Source organism: Barbus barbus (assembly GCF_936440315.1).
Source record: "Barbus barbus genome assembly, chromosome: 5".
Lineage (NCBI taxonomy): Eukaryota > Metazoa > Chordata > Actinopteri > Cypriniformes > Cyprinidae > Barbus > Barbus barbus.
This window is the reverse complement of record NC_136733.1, coordinates 5,274,806-5,293,112: the sequence shown is the minus strand read 5'-3', so window position 1 is coordinate 5,293,112 and position 18,307 is coordinate 5,274,806. Positions and strand designations below refer to the sequence as shown.

The 18,307-nt window shown below is 44.3% G+C and overlaps 1 protein-coding gene across 3 annotated transcripts in view; it reads left to right on the top strand.

Moving 5' to 3' along the window:
* Nucleotides 1-18,307, top strand: part of nos1 (nitric oxide synthase 1 (neuronal)) — a gene marked incomplete at both ends in the record, with an annotated part of 54,716 nt that overhangs the window by 9,803 nt on the left and 26,606 nt on the right. The window contains 6 exons of one of the 3 annotated variants that reach the window (XM_079417562.1): nt 1,444-1,575; nt 4,801-4,946; nt 5,488-5,650; nt 5,809-5,900; nt 16,294-16,435; nt 16,755-16,894. In XM_079417562.1, the coding sequence (XP_079273688.1) occupies nt 1,444-1,575; nt 4,801-4,946; nt 5,488-5,650; nt 5,809-5,900; nt 16,294-16,435; nt 16,755-16,894 (815 nt within the window). Of the gene's footprint in view, nt 1-1,437; nt 1,576-4,800; nt 4,947-5,487; nt 5,651-5,808; nt 5,901-16,293; nt 16,436-16,754; nt 16,895-18,307 lie in introns of all 3 variants that reach the window. The other 2 variants (XM_079417561.1, XM_079417560.1) reach the window with 2 other exon arrangements.

Sequence of the window (18,307 nt, the reverse complement as noted above, 5' to 3'; positions counted from 1 at the left end):
ATCTACTGCGTCTTCAGCGGCTCAGATGTCGGGAGTAAATGACGACTGCTATTTTCATTATTACATCCAACAACAAAACACATCAATCGCATAGGAAATATTCTTGTCTACAACTGCTCCGCGTCGAAACAATGGCGGACTCATGACAGCTCACTCAGGGCAGAGCTGTGATAAAAACAAAGACTGACGCCACTGTCAATCAACAATCGTGGGAGGGGCCTGTGCAGAACTACATAATTCTGGTAAGAATCTGAGATCGGCTTTATATGAGAAAGGGGTTTGGATTTATCGAGATTAAAAAAAAAAGCACTGGGTGGATTTTTATCGTTATATGGTGGTTGTGTACACACACTGCCAACACACATTTCAATTCAAACATCCGATGACCCCTTTAAAGGAATTCCTTAGCTTATTGACATTGCTGTGGCAGCCAACAACAGCACAGCTTAACCCTCCACACATTTTTATATTTAGTTAAATTGAAAAAGTTTCAATTCAGTCAATCTTTTTTACCTCGTTTTGACATGGATTTCTATGGAGACCGACCGTAGCTGTCGGGCAAGATGGCGGATACCAGCGGCGGCACATAACATCTGCGCTCTGATTGATCAGATTGCTTGTCAATCAAGCTCCCTGGGAACGGTCAATTATAATTTATCTTCACTCAGATGTTGGGGATTCTTAGAAACTATCAAACATAAAATCATAACAAACTATTGTTTTGAGAACTAAATGGCCAGCCCAATCTCATGCCAATTCGTACATATTTTACGAGGTGGCTAATTCATACACTCACTTGTACAAATTCATACGATTTTTGCTAAATCGTACGTATTTTATGAGTTGCCAAATGCCAATTCGTATGAATTTGTACGAATGACCTACACCTAACCCAGCCCCTAAATCTACCCATCACTGGGGTTTAGACAAATCGTACTAAATCGTACGAGTGAGGTTGTACGAATTTGTACAAATTAGCCACCTCGTAAAATACGTACGAATTGCCGTGAGATAGCGTCCCTATATACTTTTAAAAGCAAATGTTCCTTATTGGAACCTACGGTTCCATGAAGGATATTTAACATCACTGGAAACTTTCCATTGCACAGTAGGTTCTTTATAGCGGAAAAGCGTTCTTTAGGTAATTAAAATGTTCTAGAAAAATATTTCTTTTAAGAACTGTTTACTGAAAGGTTCTTTAGGAAACCACAAATGGTTCTTCTGTGTCATTACTGTGAAAAACCCCTTTAGGAACCATTAAGAGTGTAATAATGAAGGTTAAATGTCTGTGTTGATAACCAAAATGTTCCTGCAAATTGTTGTGAGAATTGTTCCTGTAATTAGTGTACAGGGAGCCATTTTGGATAAAAGTGTTTGCTGATGGACAAATTTGAGGCGAGTTGCTATTAATGAGGTGTAATGTTTGTTCCTCCACAGCCGCAGTCCCATGGGAGAGCTTCCCCCACTAAGACTGTGCAGAATGGAAGTCCCACCAAGTGCCCCAGATTCATGAAAGTGAAGAACTGGGAAACTGGAGCTTTATACAATGATAATTTACATCTCAGCTCCAGCAAGGTATGTTTGATGTTGATTCAAGGTAGGCTTATATGTATGAACTACATTTAGTTGAGCGTAATGAAGAAATATCATCTTTGCCATTACTGACACCGCAGAGCCCTTACAAAGAAGTAGTGGTGATACTGTGGTAAAACTATTTGGTTTGTGCGCCATTCAGTACTGAATTAAAAATGACTTTAAATTTATTTGTGGTAATACTTTACATTAAGTTTTCATTTATTCATATTATGCTCTAAAAATGATTTTTGAAGTTTTACATAAAGATTATTAGAGTATGTTTTGCAAGAAAACAGTATTTCAGCTTTTAATACTTTACGCAATACGCAATTATTTAAAAAGATTTACTAGCAATTTAAGAGCAAATCGCTTCAATCCTACCCCATTTTTTAGTGTAATGTTAGTAAACATGAACAATCAGTAACTAATACTCCAACAGAATTTATTAAACTTATTGTTAATTTTAAAATGTAATAATATTTTTTAAAGTAATGTTTTATCTGTAATGCACCATTGCTGCTACATTTTTTCTGAATTTGAATAGTACTGAGGTATCAGTTTGTTTTGAATGCAATTTAAGTGTAAGAAATTCATTTTGATTCAAAGATTTGTCAATCCAAACTTTGAACGATTGCTTGATGAAGAGGAACTTCCGCTTTCTGTCATTTCATGCTATGTATTTGCATGGTTGAAAGTACTTAAAAATACCATATTTCCATGTACAATTCCAAAAAACACCATTGTTCTAGCTACCATTGTTTTTTTCAGTTATTTGTTCAGTACATTTTTTAGTCTCTGAAGCAACTTAATACAGTTTTTGTCATCAAAATAATTATTTCATTGCTTATTCAGGTGTTTCAAAAGTAATACGACGACAACAAGAAAAAAAAAAAATCACTAATGGCTCAGTGTCAAAGGTTCATGCGGCGTTGATGTTGTGTCGGAATTACCGTAATTACAAAATGACAACTCTGAGATTCTACTCCTGTTCACAGACACAAGAATGAATTGTTTCTATGGCAACACTCGTAATGGCAAAATGGATCCAAGTGCGGCTTTGTTGGTAATGACCGAAAAAGGCTACCTTAATTCACTTCTTGAAAAATAGACTGGCTATATTTAAATGCCATATAAAACAGAGGTTGCCAGCAAAGTAGCTTTAGCTGCTGCCATCTTGGTTGTTTTTACATTATGCCGCAACAGTTTAGTGGGAGAATTCAACAACATATGAGCTATTTTACGTGCCCAAAACTCATAATTATGGTAATTTTGACATGATACAGAACTAGAACTGACTTTTGCTATAAGCATTTGCTTCCAATTTTGCTGCTCCTGTAGGATCTATATGTCATGAATGAGCTGAGGTTTAAAATTAGCCTTCGTCTCTCAACGTAGACACTAGTCTGTATGACAACATGTTTGCTGAACTCTCGACATCTCTCTAAATCTGAATCATCTTTCCAAGAGGGGGTTATGAAGTTCTGTGCACTTTCATGAAAGGCTGGCTTTGCATGCTAATTGATGCTAATTACAGATGGTATGATTTATAATATATCACATTCTGAAGGATTTTTGGGTTGCATCTCCAACTCTACAGAATATTACAGCTGCAAGACTGCATTCACAGTCCCTTATGGTGGGTGAATGTGAGGAATCTAATGAACGTCTTTATTTTATTTTTAACATTCTTGTGCTAAGCCCCATTAGTATAAATGCTTGTTTGGGTAGTTAAAGTCACACAGGTGTCCCAGTACATGCCACAGATGGGATACATGGGTAAGTTATAAGTTATGCTGGAGACAGATCATTTTTGAAAAATTAATGCGGTTTGAAGACAATGTCAGATCTTTTAATATGGGTAGTGAACAACAGTGTTACTTTATATTTAATTTCAGTTCTGTATTTCAATCATATTAAGACTTTGGTTATTTTTGGCTGGGCTACTCTGAAACTGTCGAGGGTTATAGGTCAGTCATGGTTTAAATGCTTCACCAGACTGAAAGGGCAGTTTGGGGTATTAAAACAAGCCAGTCCTTAATTAACAGCACTAGCTTGGACAGGCTTGTTGTTATTTTTCAGCTCTGTCTTTGCATTTCCACCCCTAATCCAGCGAGCATATTAGCAGCTACAGAAAGTGACAGTGCACTTCAAATCTAATCTTATTATAGTGACCATATGAGTATTTTCCTCAAGGCAATGAGCGACTTCCGTTTGTCTCTTTGCTTCTTCTTATCAGGCTCTGATGAAGCCTGCCACTTATCCAGCCATTGGATGTTTTCAACAACATGTTTTTCATTAGTTTTCCAGGAGTATGATCATGAAACATATATACAATAAATTTCACACACCTGCAATAACATTAGAATATGATATGTAACATTCCCAACTTAAAAAGAAAGTGTCTTATTGCGTGACATTTAAGTTTTGCAGCATGTCAGCGACACATTCGCATTTTTCATTTCTAGAAACATTTTTAATAGGTTGCAATGTTGCAAAATCGATCAATGAAGACTTATTTTCACGTTACGTTATGACATCAAAGCACATTTGCCAAAGTAATTTGTAAACTAATTCATGTATGCATCACATAACCATCTCCAGATGTACGGCTTTTCTGATGTAAACTTGCTCTGTAGCTCACCTGGTACAACATTGCACTTCTGTACCAGTGAACCATGAGTCACAATAAAAGAGCTCAAAGATTTGTAAAAGCAAGATAAAATTTGTTTGTGTGTTTTTATCTCATGTAAGCTTTTGTTAATGCTATTGGGTTGGTTTAATGTAGGTGCTGTGTCATTTTCAAAGGTGACAGAGCATTAATCGTTTTGCGCTACTCACCAAAAAAGTGAAAGTGGTGATAAATGTGCCAGAATCACAATAGTATTATTTTGCAGAAATGTCACCGCTGGCACAACCCACCCCCCATATTTTGAGTGATCTGGATGAACTTACCAGAAAATGCCATAATTTTGTTTTATATATCTTTTGCATATACGCTTTTATACAGGTAACCTACAATTTTAAGAAAAAAGCACTAAAAATACTATTTGGATGTATGTTTGCTTCCCCTTAAATTTCATGACATTTTGATACGATGGTAATTAAATGAAGTACTTAATGTCATCATTTTATTTTTCTGTATAGACCTTCAGTTCTGAAAGTTTCTAGCATGTTTGGATTTGCACACTCAGTCTTCTTATTGTGCTGGTTGCTTTTTGTTTGCAGGTGCCAATCTGCACTGAGAATGTTTGTATAGGCTCTGTTATGGTGCCAAACCAGTCCAGTCGCAAACCAGATGAAGTACGAAGAAAAGACGAACTGCTACCGCTTGCAACAGATTTTATTGACCAGTACTACACGTCAATCAAAAGGCAGGAGAACAATTTAAATCTAATGCACACTGTTTCATTTGTAAACATCCTACACCACTGCAAAAAAATTAAAATATATTTTTTATACTGTACATAGTTTTATTTTTTGCACTAAAGATGGATGGTTATATATTTTCTATTTTAGTTTTTATATTAAAAAATAATATAAAATAATTTCTTTGACAAACAAAACAAAATAAGAAAGATTACTTTTAGATTTAAAATGACTTTTTTTTTAATAAGATTATGCTGAGAATATATTATGAATTAAGTTTATTGTTCTTACTCCATTGCCATTTTTTCTTAAAGCTCACTAAATTTGGTTAAATTTTTGCTTTAAAACGGGTCATTTTAAGTAAAAGAAGTACACTTAATTCAAGATGTAGTATATATTCTCTTACCTTAAATTAATTTATGCATTTATTTTTTCACAACAAAAATATAAATTTAATTTATGTATTTATTTTGCAGTACATTACTAGCTAATTGTAGAGAAAAGATTCTAAATGTGCGTTTATATGTTTGGCTTCGGTCTGAACAGATGCGGCTCAAAGGCACATGTTGACCGGCTAGAAGAGGTTAAAAAAGAGATAGGAACTTCTGGAACATATCAACTGAAGGACACAGAGCTGATCTATGGGGCCAAACATGCATGGAGAAATGCAGCTCGCTGTGTGGGACGGATCCAGTGGTCCAAACTACAGGTATTGTGTATTTTATTTTTGTTTTTTTTACATTATTACATGATTTTTCGTCCAAAAATCCATCCTTCATCAAACCATGTGTGATGCCTATTGAAATGCAGTGATAATGAGAAGAAAAAGTGTCCTAATAAGGAATTTCTCTTCTTGAAAACTTGGAGGTGTTCGATGCTCGAGACTGCACAACCGCTCATGGAATGTTTAATTACATCTGCAATCACATCAAATATGCCACCAACAAAGGAAACCTCAGGTTAGTGTGGCCATTTTTCACCAGCTCCTTTCTCTTACTGTGTTTTTCTGCATCTCCTTTTCTCTGCGACTTGCCTTCTTCCCTGTCAAAGTGTGTGTTCCCTTTCTCTCTTTGTCACCTTGCTCCACAGCCCTCAGTATAGCACCTGCCACAGCATTGCCGAGCGCCGGCACCACTGCCACGTTACAAAGCTAATCATACATGACACTTACTCTCTGCTCTGTTTAATTAGCGTCAGTCTAACAGAATGATTAGAGCCTGAGAGAGGGGTGAGGAAAGGGAAAATTAAAACAAGAAGAGAAGAAATGCTCTAATACAGTCAAAAGCCCCCGCGCTTGCTTCTTACATCATCAGGACCTGCCAGAATAAACGTCAGAGGTCTCCTACACTCTTTTTCTGCACATAAACAAATCAAGACAACAAGAAAAGCTCCTCGGCGCTTTTTCAAACAGGCTGGTGACCCAAATTTCCTGCAGAGTTGTATTTCGAGAGTGACGGGACTTTTTATTTAGATTAGTTGGACTGACACTTCATGCTCTTAGCATATTGTTGATGTATTTTCAGCAATGAAGCACAATTATGTTTGCTTATGGAACAGACGGGGCAGTTTTATTTCAAAAGCACCTAAAATGATAAACCGTATTATATAATTACCAATTTTGGATTGTAATTCTATATAATTAGCTTAACCCAGCTAAAAAAAAAAAAAAACACTGGTTAAACCAGCTAAGATCAGCAACTGAAGGGTAAAGTTAATTACATAGCATTGCCCTGTCACTGTAAAATATGAGTGTTCCTCACTACGCTTCTATGCTTTCATCAGCCTTGTCTTGTGGATTTGGCCACTGGTTCTCATCCACATCACAATGGATGTTTTCATTAACTAAACATCTTGGAAAAAAATGGTCTGGCGTGGCAAATATAGGCCTGACATTGGTCTCCTGTGATGTCAAAAGAGACTTGTTTGTGAGGGTGCCTATCGTAAACCTTCCACCTCCATGTGGAGAAAAATTCCTCAGTTGGGTTACAGTAAGGAAAGGGAAGTATGGGGGTAAATACAAGGTGGGCCTGAAACCATGATTGCACTCAGTGTCTCTGCTAGGAATTCTGGGCCCATTGCACTGATTTTGCTATGAGGCCCCTCAAAATTACGTTCAGTGGGGGGTGGCCAGGCCCCACAGAGAACATCATTCTGGGCCCCGTTTCTTAACCGCTGGGCTCTCAACCTCTCCTCCATGTCTTCGCAGGTTAAAGCCTGTCTCAACCAAAAATATGAATGGTTTTCATTACCATCCAGCTCTGTCACCCTCTAAAAAGACATTTACTGTAGGAAAAACAAATACTCATAACAATGATATAGAATTTTTGGAAATATCAACAATTGATCATACCTGAACATCCTCAGTCCTCAGTTGCTTCACTTTCATAATCTAAACGTGTAATATTGTCCATCATTTTCCATAAAATATCTATGCATCAAAAGAGTTATGCAACAGTTACTCAGCACTTTGAGCAGTTGTATCAATTGATAGTTAGATCATTGTAATGAAATGAACACTCAAATCAGATGTAATGTGTCACTTGCATTTTGAAAAAGTAATACTTTGATGTTGTGTCATTTTGAACCAGTGATTTTAGTTCAATGAACAAAATATCTTATTTGAAGCATTTTGATCATCGTTTGTGAATTATTTGTCTAGGTTCTGATATTAGTTCAAAATTGATTGTACTGCTTTAGCTTATATTGCAGTTGAATATTTTAGGTTTTTAGGATGTTCTCCTATAGCCTGACCAAGCCATTTTAGCTAAGCTGAGCTGGTTTCCTTAGCTGAAAAGTGTCCAAAACTCCTCTAAAACTAGCACGACCAGACTTAGAAACCATTTAAGACCAGCAAGATTTGATTGGCTACCTTTCATTTCTCCAGTTCTTTCATATCTGAACTGCGCTATTCATTAGCATTCCAGTTTTATATCAATGGCAGCATTTTGCTGAACAAACAATTCTGAACACCCATACTAACAAACTTAATTATCAATATATTTTTTTCCAGAAGTGAATTACTGTACATTTTAAATGTACGTTTTTAAGAAGTTTTAAAAGCTTTAAATAGTGCAATAGCATGACTAACAGTGATATATTTAAAGATGGATATATAGTGCATCCAACTTTACCTGCATATGTAACAAACCACAGCCGCGCAACTGTTTATATCATCGCAAACTATAATCACACAGCTCTATATAAAGTTTGATATACAGCGGGTAAAATAAGTATTGAACACGTCACATGAAATTTTCACCAGTTGTCAATAACAACCCAAGTAATCCATACATACAAAGAAAACAAAACAAATAAGTTCAGAAATTAAGTTATGTGTAATAAAATGGAATGACACAGGGAAAAAGTATTGAACACATGAAGAAAGGGAGGTGCAAAAAGCCATGGAAAGCCAAGACACCAGCTGAAATCTATCAGTAATTAGAACGCAATCCTGCCCCTTGTCAGTTGAAATTAATATTAGCTGGTTCATTCCCAACACCAGGATGATGAAGATGAAACAAGGGTGGACATTTCAGCAAGACAATGATCCCAAACACAGCAAAGGAAACCCTCAGTTGGTTTCAGAGAAAGAAAATAAAGCTGCTAGAATGGCGCAGCCAATCACCTGACTTGAATCCAATAGAAAATAAGAACTAAAGATCAGAGTTCATAGAAAAGGCCCACAGAACCTTCAAGATTTGAAGACTGTTTGTGTGGAAGAAGGGGCCAAAATCACACCTGAGCAATATATGCCACTATCCATACAGGAGGCATCTTGAAGCTGTCATTACCAACAAAGTCTTTTGTACGAAGTATTAAATAAATTTCAGTAGTTCAATACTTTTCCCCTGTCATTCCATTTGATTACACATAACGTCTCGGTTACGTACGTAACCCTCGTTCCCTGATGGAGGGAACGGAGACGTTATGTCGTGACGACATAGGGGATTTACTTGGAAGCCCCAATCATCTCTGACTTAAGAGAAAACGCCAATGAAATTGGCTAGTGGATTTTGCATACCTGAGCCACTCCCCGTGCATACGGGTATAAAAGGGCGACAGCTGCATCCACTCATCCGGTTTTACCCGCTGAGGAGCCGAGAACGTGTCCCTGGCAACCAGCGATGGTTCAAGATTGTGGCATGGGGACATAACGTCTCCGTTCCCTCCATCAGGGAACGAGGGTTACGTACGTAACCGAGACGTTCCCTATCTGTCGGTCACTACGAGTTATGTCGTGACGACATAGGGGTCATATGGAAAGCGCCACAACCTGAACCCCGTCACGACCTTATGCATGCAAATGTTGCCAAGCTAGTGCGTGACAGACAAATGCCATGCGAAGGTCGCAACCTTCCCATCGCCCCAGCGCAAATTCGCTAACCTTGGTGCCCGCAGGGACCACTGAGTACATTGCTGCTGGAGATAGCCAAGCCGCTGTTCCTTTCCCCAAGAAATCGGAAGGGATTTTGACCTTCTATGAAAGACTGCTTCAAGTCTTTCCTATTTGTTGTTACAGCTTGGCGGTAACGACGGGGAAGCGAGCCTTCCGGAGAAGGGCGCTACGGAGGCCACATCCTGCCCGAAGGGAGGTAACATGTGGAGACACTGATATGGACTGACCCAGGCCTGGGGCAGTACTACATACGACTGGACCCTGGGGCAGATCCTACCTAGGAGTAGGGAGGAGGGCTGCCAGCAGGGCCTGACAGAGCTCTGCCAAAGGGAAGACACGGGTTTACCGTGAGGGAAACCGTACCGTGGATGAATACACGTGTGGGATTACCCGAAGGGAATCAGGCCATACGGACACCTAGCCGAGTACAGGGGCTGACCGGAGACCCGGGCGAGCTAGCACCAGTACTGGGCCTGGCGTCAGACTGCTCCGCCCAGTCTGACTGCCGGGGGTGCTGGAGGTCTCCACCAGGGTTCGCCGTCCGGGGAACTGAACTGGAGGAGGAAAACAGGCGCTCGTATCCCCGGGTGAGGGGGAATGGCGCAGCAAGCGTGACACCGGCCAACTCTTCCCGCCACTTACCTGTTACCCAACACACGGGAAGAGACTGGCTCCACGCGGAGACTGTAAAATCTCGCGAAGGTGTTCGTTGTCGCCCAGCCCGCAGCTCTACAGCTGTCTGCCAAAGAGGCGCCGTGCGACAACGCATAGGAGGAGGCAACACTCCGTGTGGAGTGAGCCCTCACCCCAAGGGGGCACGGCTCGCCTTGGGATTGGTACGCCAAGGCGATGGCCTCCACTATCCAGTGGGCCAACCTCTGCTTGGAGACAGCCTTCCCTTTCTGCTGACCTCCGTGGCAGACAAAGAGCTGCTCAGAGCTTCTGAAGCTCCGGGTGCGGTCCACGTATATGCGCAATGCTCTTACGGGACACAGCAACGCCAAGACTGGATCTGCCTCCTCCGAAGGCAGTGCTTGCAGGTTCACCACCTGATCACGGAAGGGCGTGGTGGGAACCTTGGGCACGTATCCCGGCCGGGGTCTCAGGACAACGTGAGAGTAGTCCGGCCCGAACACAAGGCACTCTTCGCTCACCGAAAATGCTTGGAGGTCCCCGACCCTCTTGATGGAAGTGAGCGCGGTCAGGAGCGCTGTCTTAGCCGACAGGAATTTCAGCTCGACTGAGTCCAGCGGCTCAAAGGGACCCCTCTGAAGTCCCGCCAGGACGATAGAGAGGTCCCAGGAGGGCATCAGGGGTGGCCTAGGCGGATTCAACCTCCTGGCACCCCTCAGGAACCTCACGATGAGATCATGCTTTCCCACGGACCGGCCGTCCACTGCATCGTGATGGGCCGCGATAGCAGCCACATACACCTTCAAGGTGGAGGGTGACAGCCTACGCTCCAACCTTTCTTGCAGGAAAGAAAGCACTACTCCAATCGTGCATCTTCGGGGGTCTTCCCGGCGAGAAGAACACCAGTTCGCGAACAGACTCCACTTCAGAGCATAGGCTTGCCTTGTTGAAGGAGCTCTAGCCTGAGTGATGGTGTCTACCACGGCCTGTGGTAGACCACTTAAGTCTGCCGCGTCCCGTCCAGGAGCCACACCTGGAGGTTCCACAGATCTGGACGCGGGTGCCATATGGTGCCGAGCCCCTGAGAAAGGAGTTCCTTCCTCAGAGGGATACGCCAGGGAGGGGCTGTCGCGAGGAGAATGAGTTCCGGAAACCAGGTCCGGGTGGGCCAATACGGCGCGACCAGCAGGACCTGCTCCTCGTCCTCCCTGACCTTGCACAGTGTCTGTGCGAGTAGGCTCACTGGGGGAAATGCATACTTGCGTAAAGCCCGAGGCCAGCTGTGTGCCAGTGCGTCCGTGCCCCTCGGTCAGGGAGAATATAGCTGGCAGTGGGAGGACTCGCGGGAAGCAAACAGGTCTACCTGAGCTTCCCCGAATCGACTCCAGATCAGCCGGATCGTCTCGGGATGGAGTCGCCACTCTCCGAGAAAGTGAGCTGTCGTGAGAGCGCATCGGCCGCACGATTGAGCTCCCCCGGAATGTGGACAGCGCGCAGCGACCTGAGCTGCGTGTGACTCCAGAGGAGGAGATGGCGGGCGAGCTGTGACATGCGGCGTGATCGTACACCTCCCGGCCGGTTGATGTACAACACAGCCGCAGTGTTGTCCATGCGGACCAACACATGCTTGCCTAGCAGCAGTGGCCGAAACTGCCGCAAGGCCAGATGCACTGCCAACAGCTCCAGGCAATTGATATGCCAAAGCAGTCGAGGCCCTGTCCAGAGCCCCGAGGCTGCCTGCCCGTTGCATGTAGCGCCCTAGCCCGTACTGGAGGCATCTGTTGTGACAACAACATGCCAGGACACTTGTTCTAAGGGCACCCCGGCCCGTAGAAAAGCACGGTCCGTCCAGGGGCTGAAGGAGCGGCAACACTCGCGCGTGATACTCACCCGAAGTGAACCGCGGCGCCATGCCCACCTCAGGACTCGGGAGTGCAACCAGTGCTGAAGTGGTCTCATATGAAGCAATCCGAGCGGCGTGACCGCAGCTGCGGATGCCATATGCCCCAGGAGCCTCTGAAACTGTTTCAGTGGCACCACAGTCCTGCCTCTGAAGGAACTCAGGCAGTTCAGCACTGATTGGGCGCGCTCGTCCATGAGGCGCGCCGTCCTACTCACCGAGTCTAACTCCACACCGAGAAAAGAGATTCTCTGCCCAGGGGAGAGCTTGCTCCTTTCCCAGTTGACCCGAAGCCCCAACTGGCTGAGGTGCCGTAACACCAGCTCCCTGTGATCGCACAACTGCTCTCGGGACTGGGCCAGAATGAGCCAGTCGTCGAGGTAGTTGAGGACCCTGACGCCCACTTCCCGTAGCGGGGCAAGGGCGCCTTCAACGCCCTTCGTGAAGACACGGGGAGACAGGGAGAGCCCGAAGGGGAGGACCTTGTACTGCCATGCCCGACCTTCGGACGCAAACCGTAGGAACGGTCTGTGTCGCGGAAGGATCGAAACATGACAGTAAGCATCCTTCAGGTCAATCGCTGCAAACCAATCCTGGGGATTGCACCCCAGGATTGGTCGAAGACCACCGCCTTTCTTGGGTACGATGAAGTAAGGGCTGTAAAACCCCTGCCTCATCTCGGCTGGAGGGACCGGCTCGATTGCATCCTTTGCCAGGAGGACAGCAATCTCCTCGCGCAAGACAGGAACGTTCCGAGCTACCACTGAGGTCTCGAGAACGCAGCTGAACTTGGGAGGTCGCCTGGCGAACTGAATCGCATAGCCGAGTCGAATTGTGCGCGTGAGCCACCGAGATGGGCTGGGCAGCGCAAGCCACGCTTCCAGACGCCGTGCAAGGGGCTCCAACGGCACAATCGACGTACCTGCGGTGGTGCAGCGCAGAGGAGTAGGGCTGGATAGTACAGAAGGCAGCGCGTTCTGAAGCATCCTTACCGAACTCCCTAGGTCCCAAAGGGGACTGGCTAGAGGTGCGTGGGGAGGCACTGCGTCCCCGAACCGCACTCTCTTGGCCGCTGGCAAGATGGGTCGCGGGCGAGAGTGAGGAGGCAGTGCGTCGCGCGCTGTCAACCCGCGAACCTGATAACCCGGGGAAAAAGGAAATTGCTCTTCTTTTGACAAAGTGGGTACCGCTGGCTTTCTTGAGCCAGCGGCGGAACAGAATGAATGATTCTCCCCCCAACCCTCCTTCGGGGGAAGGAGCGGCGCTGATCCCGCCATCTCCTGAGATAGAGCAGTTTCCCACACCTCCGGGTTGCCCGTGTCAGGGCCGTTTTATCGCCTCCTTGGACGATATCGGGGCCAGTTGGAACACGGGGGGGGGGGCGCCACGCTCCTGCAAGAGGCTCGACGCCCCAGCACAAGGCGGAGCAGCTCAAAGGGACACAGGAGGGCGCCCACGGTGACCAGCAGACTGGGGCTTGCCCTGTGGCGGAGCGGTGCATCACGCCGGGGCAAGATGTGCTGGACGGCCTCGGTCTGCTGCAGTACTGCCGAGAACTGCTGGGCACAGTCCTCGACAGTGTCGCCGAACAGTCCAGCCTGGGAGACAAGAGCGTTCGAGAAAGTGTACTTTGTCGACTTCGCCCCTCTCCACAGGCTGAGCCACAGACGGCACTCTTGGACCACAAGTGTGTGCACATCGCCTTCCCGAGGCACTGCGCTGTGACTTCCGTTGCCCGTAGGGCAAGGCCAGTCGCTGAGCGCAGCTCCTGCGTCAACCTCGGGTTGGTACTACCCTCGTGCATTTAATGCCTTGGCCTGTGTACTCGCAGGATAGCCGTGGCATGCAGGGCAGGGGCGGCCTGGCCCGCAGCACTATAAGCTTTGGCCGAGAACGGCCATCAGCCTATAGGCTTTGGACGGGAGGCGCGAACGACTCCCCTAAGTGGCGGCGTTTCGCGGGCACAAGTGCACCGCGACCGCTCTCTCCACCTGGGGAATGTCAGCGTCACCCTTAGCCGCCCCGCCATCGAGGGTAGCGAGGATGGAGGAGGCAGACGCGCCGCTTCTGGCCGTAAAAAGGGGCCGTCCACGACTTCATCAGCTCCTCGTGCACTTCCGGGAAGAAAGGAACCAGGGCAGGGCGTGGTCGCGAGCCACAGCCTCTGCCGAGGAGCCAATCATCTCACCGCGAGGGCTCAGGACTGAGAGGTGTGCACGCCTCCAGCCCGATCTCGCGGCGGCCCGGGAAAGCACGGCCGTCAACTCTGGGTCCGATTCGGCGGCGGCCGCGAACCCCGCAGCTGCGCCGAACCTTCATCCTCAGAGGACGATTGCCCATCCCCCGATGCCGCGATCGACATCTAATCCTCTATCGGCGCGCCGAATGAAACTGCTGGGCACGCCGTGAGACGGCACAGCAGAATCACCGGGGAGCCGCACAGAACAGCTGCTGCAGGAGGAGTGAAAGGTCCGTGGGGACTGGCCCGGCGGAAGGCTCTCACTGTAACCCTCAGATCGCCCAGAGCACTAGCCGATGGTTCTCTGCTCGTGGCAGAGAAGCCAGCGCGGGTAGTGACAGAGGGGGCCCCTCCCATCCCCATGAGGAGAGAGAGGCGCGATCGCAGCGCTGCTATGGTTACACGCTCAATGAACGCATAAACCATCCACGAACGCAGCTTCAGCGTGCTGGAGCCCCAGACACTGAAGACAACGATCGTGGCTGTTTACGGAGGACAGGAAACGACCGCAACCAAGAGGACACGGCCGGAACAGCGTCTTTAAAAAGACGTGAACCGACCATGATTTGCTCTTTTAGGAAATTTGCTCTTTCAGTTGAAGTGCCCAGGGGAATCGCTGCAGACAGGACACCGCTGTTCGCACCGTAACGCCAACCAGAACAGCTTCCAGACAGATGATGAATGGCTTTGTGGAGATCAACACGTTCATCCACTCGGCTCCGAAGCAAAAATCGGATGAGTGGATGCACCTGTCGCCCTTTTATACCCGTATGCACGGGGAGTGGCTCAGGTATGCAAAATCCACTAGCCAATTTCATTGGCGTTTTCTCTTAAGTCAGAGATGATTGGGGCTTCCAAGTAAATCCCCTATGTCGTCACGACATAACTCGTAGTGACCGACAGATAGGGAACTTAATTTCTGAACTTATTTGTTTTGTTTTCTTTGTATGCATGGATTACTTGGGTTGTTACCGACATCGGGTGAAAATTTCATGTCAGCAGCATCTTTAGAATCATTCAATACTTATTTTATAATACTATTATTTTATTTTATCTGTATATATTGATTTTATTAGAGGTTACCCTATGCATGCAAATAAAGTTGGACTTAGTTATACAACGGGTAAAATAAGTATTGAACATGTCACCGTTTTTCTCAGTAAATATATTTCTAAATAATAAAACACACTATCTCTCTGTATATGCAAACACTGTAGAAAGACATTGGTAGATGTAAACATGTTACAATGATAGACATGGTGAACAGACTGTGATTAGACTATTAGTATGGGACTACTGATTGTATTGAAACTTATTGTATTTTATATGTAAAATAAGCAGAATAACTGCAACATAAAGGGGAAAAAAAGATGAGATAAGGTTAGAGAGCATAAAGTTCACGAATGCCAGTCTATCAGTAAAGTTCAAAGCAATACGCAACCCATAACAACACATTATGACAATGACGTCTCAGATAGTCTGATGGCAGATAAAATAAATAGTAAATAAATTACTGTAGAGTGATTCCTTACATGAAGTGAACATCAAATACGCTTAACACGGAATCTTAAAGGAGTGTGACGCGCTAGAACAGATCTCATTGTTCTCGTGAACCACGCACCCACATTTGAGTGTCTTCTTTTCCTTTTAATGGTGATGGAGTGTTGAAAGCGCATAACACCACCTATTGTACAACACAGGCATGACAGCTATAGAATCACCTGTGGCTCGGGCTTAGGAAAGCCGATACCGATCAGTCAAAAAAAATGCTTAATCGGCCCCGATCCCGATCCTTGAGATCGGCTCGGGAGATCCCTAGTTAATATTGTTGCAAAATGCAAACTATCGCACAGCTCTTTCTCTCTCTGTCTCTTTCTCACTATATGTGTGTGTATGTATGTAAGTATATGTACTTAGGATCATAACTGCTTGTTTATATTGTTGCAAAATACACACTAAATTATTGCTGAGCCCTAATCTGCTGTATGCAACTGTGTAGCAGCTTTGAAACAATGTGTACTGTGAAAAGTACTATACATATAAAACTGGTTTGATTTAACAGACATGGATTCAGAGTCACACAAGTCTGATTTTATGGAGTCTGTAAAACTGCCTGTTTTAGAGAATTTGAAGTATGAATCCACCAGAGGGATCTCAGCATTACCCCTTGTCTCTGATGTGCAGATCGGCTATTACCATCTTCCCCCAGAGGACAGACGGGAAGCATGACTTCCGGGTTTGGAACAGCCAGTTGATCCGGTACGCAGGCTACAAGCAGCCTGATGGGTCAATTCTCGGAGATCCGGCTTCAGTGGAGCTTACAGAGGTGAGATGGGAAGCTACATTGCAATAGCTTTGATTGTCAGAGTCACAGGCATCAAAAAAGCACATAGAAAAATAAAGAGTCAAACTGATTGATAAAAAACATATTTTGGGACATCATAGGCATTTCTTGTTATCACTGGGTTGATGTTTGTTTAATCGAACATTGTTAATTGTGTTTGAGTTGTTTTGGGGCAATGCAAAATCCAGCTTAAGCTGGAGTCTGTGTTTTGGAACCTGGTTGCTGGTTTCTAGCTGACCTAAAGAAGTCTTTAGCAGGTCCAAGATGGTCATTAGCAAACATGTTTGTTTTTGACTTGTAGATCTGTATTCAGCAAGGATGGAAAGCTCCAAAAAGCCGCTTTGATGTTTTGCCCCTTCTTCTCCAAGCCAATGGGAACGATCCAGAGCTTTTTGAGATTCCTGATGATCTCGTGCTTGAGGTTCCCATCACACATCCAAAGTAAGAGCAACCAAACATATTGTAGAGTGTTCAGACTGTTTGATGCTCATCAAACTTGTGTAGAAACATTACTGAATCACACCAGTTCTTAAAACACTTTGCACCTCAAATGTTCATCCACCCAGATTCTAATAATTGTACATACCGAAGGGAAATCGCATATTAGAGAGGCTGTAATGTGCAGAGCTTCAGGATGCATAGCAACAGAGAACTCAAGCTGAGAGCTTTTGCACGTACATTCAGGAACGTGGGCTAATTTGGCATAAAACTTGCCCTTTTTCCAGATCCTGCCTCAATTTGCTTGTTTAATGCTGTCAGTTTGACACTGATGTGTCTCAGATGATCAGATACTTGTGTCCTGAGATACTCTGTGTGTCACAGGTCTAGATAAGAGTGAATCGTCCATCATGCATCTATATCTTTTTTAATTAATCAGCGTTGAAAAGAATTTAGCATGAGTTGCCATTAAATTAAGCATTGATAGCTACTAACTCAAGAGTCATGCAAAAGTTAAACTTCTCATCAAAGAGTAAAAGTGGACATATGCAATTAAACTGAATGAAACTAAATAATATAAACAAAATCATTTTCAGCTATATGTTCTAGCAAGTGGGTAAAGTAAAACAGAACACTTGCTCATACACTGCCCATGTGCAAAAATAAACAGCTTTTTTAAGTGTAAATGAAAATGACCATGGTGCTCCTCTTATTCAAGAAATCAGTAAATGTAGTAATGCATATTGTGTACCACTCTGCGATAGGGCGTTTTTGAGGATTTTGAAGTAAACCTTGAATTCAGTGTGTGGATGGCTAATTTTACCATTATGAAGTCAAACTGCACAAGTCAAACATTCTAAGGAAATGGCATCTCATGGCAATTCATAACTATTATACAATTTGGCCTAATAATTTGTTTGAATTTGCATGATCTCATTTATACATATTTGTACAGTCTACTCAATCTTCAGTTGGGGTTATGTTTAGGGGTAGACCTTCATGCTTACTATTTTTCTAAAAAATAATTTTTATTTCATACATATGAAATCATAAAATAGTTGTTTTCCCATGAGATCAGGTTGGAAATGTCCACAGCCTTGAAACACTAATAGAAAAACAACAATTATAAGATGGTTAGCATAACAAAACAACAATTTTCAGCATTTAACTTTTACCTGAATTGACATAATGCCCGTTATTGAAAGTTTGCCTCAAACTGCTCAAAGAAATGACTAGCCAAATAAACATTATGTAAATAGAGGAGATGCATTTACATATTGTTTCTTTGGGGGGAAAATGCTGGTATTATGCTGCGACAATAATGGGCGCCATGTTTAGTGCAATAATTGTGTGAAAACTTCTGCATGGATCAGCCATTCCACCAGAGTACTTGTGTTTTCAGCTTTAATAACAGAC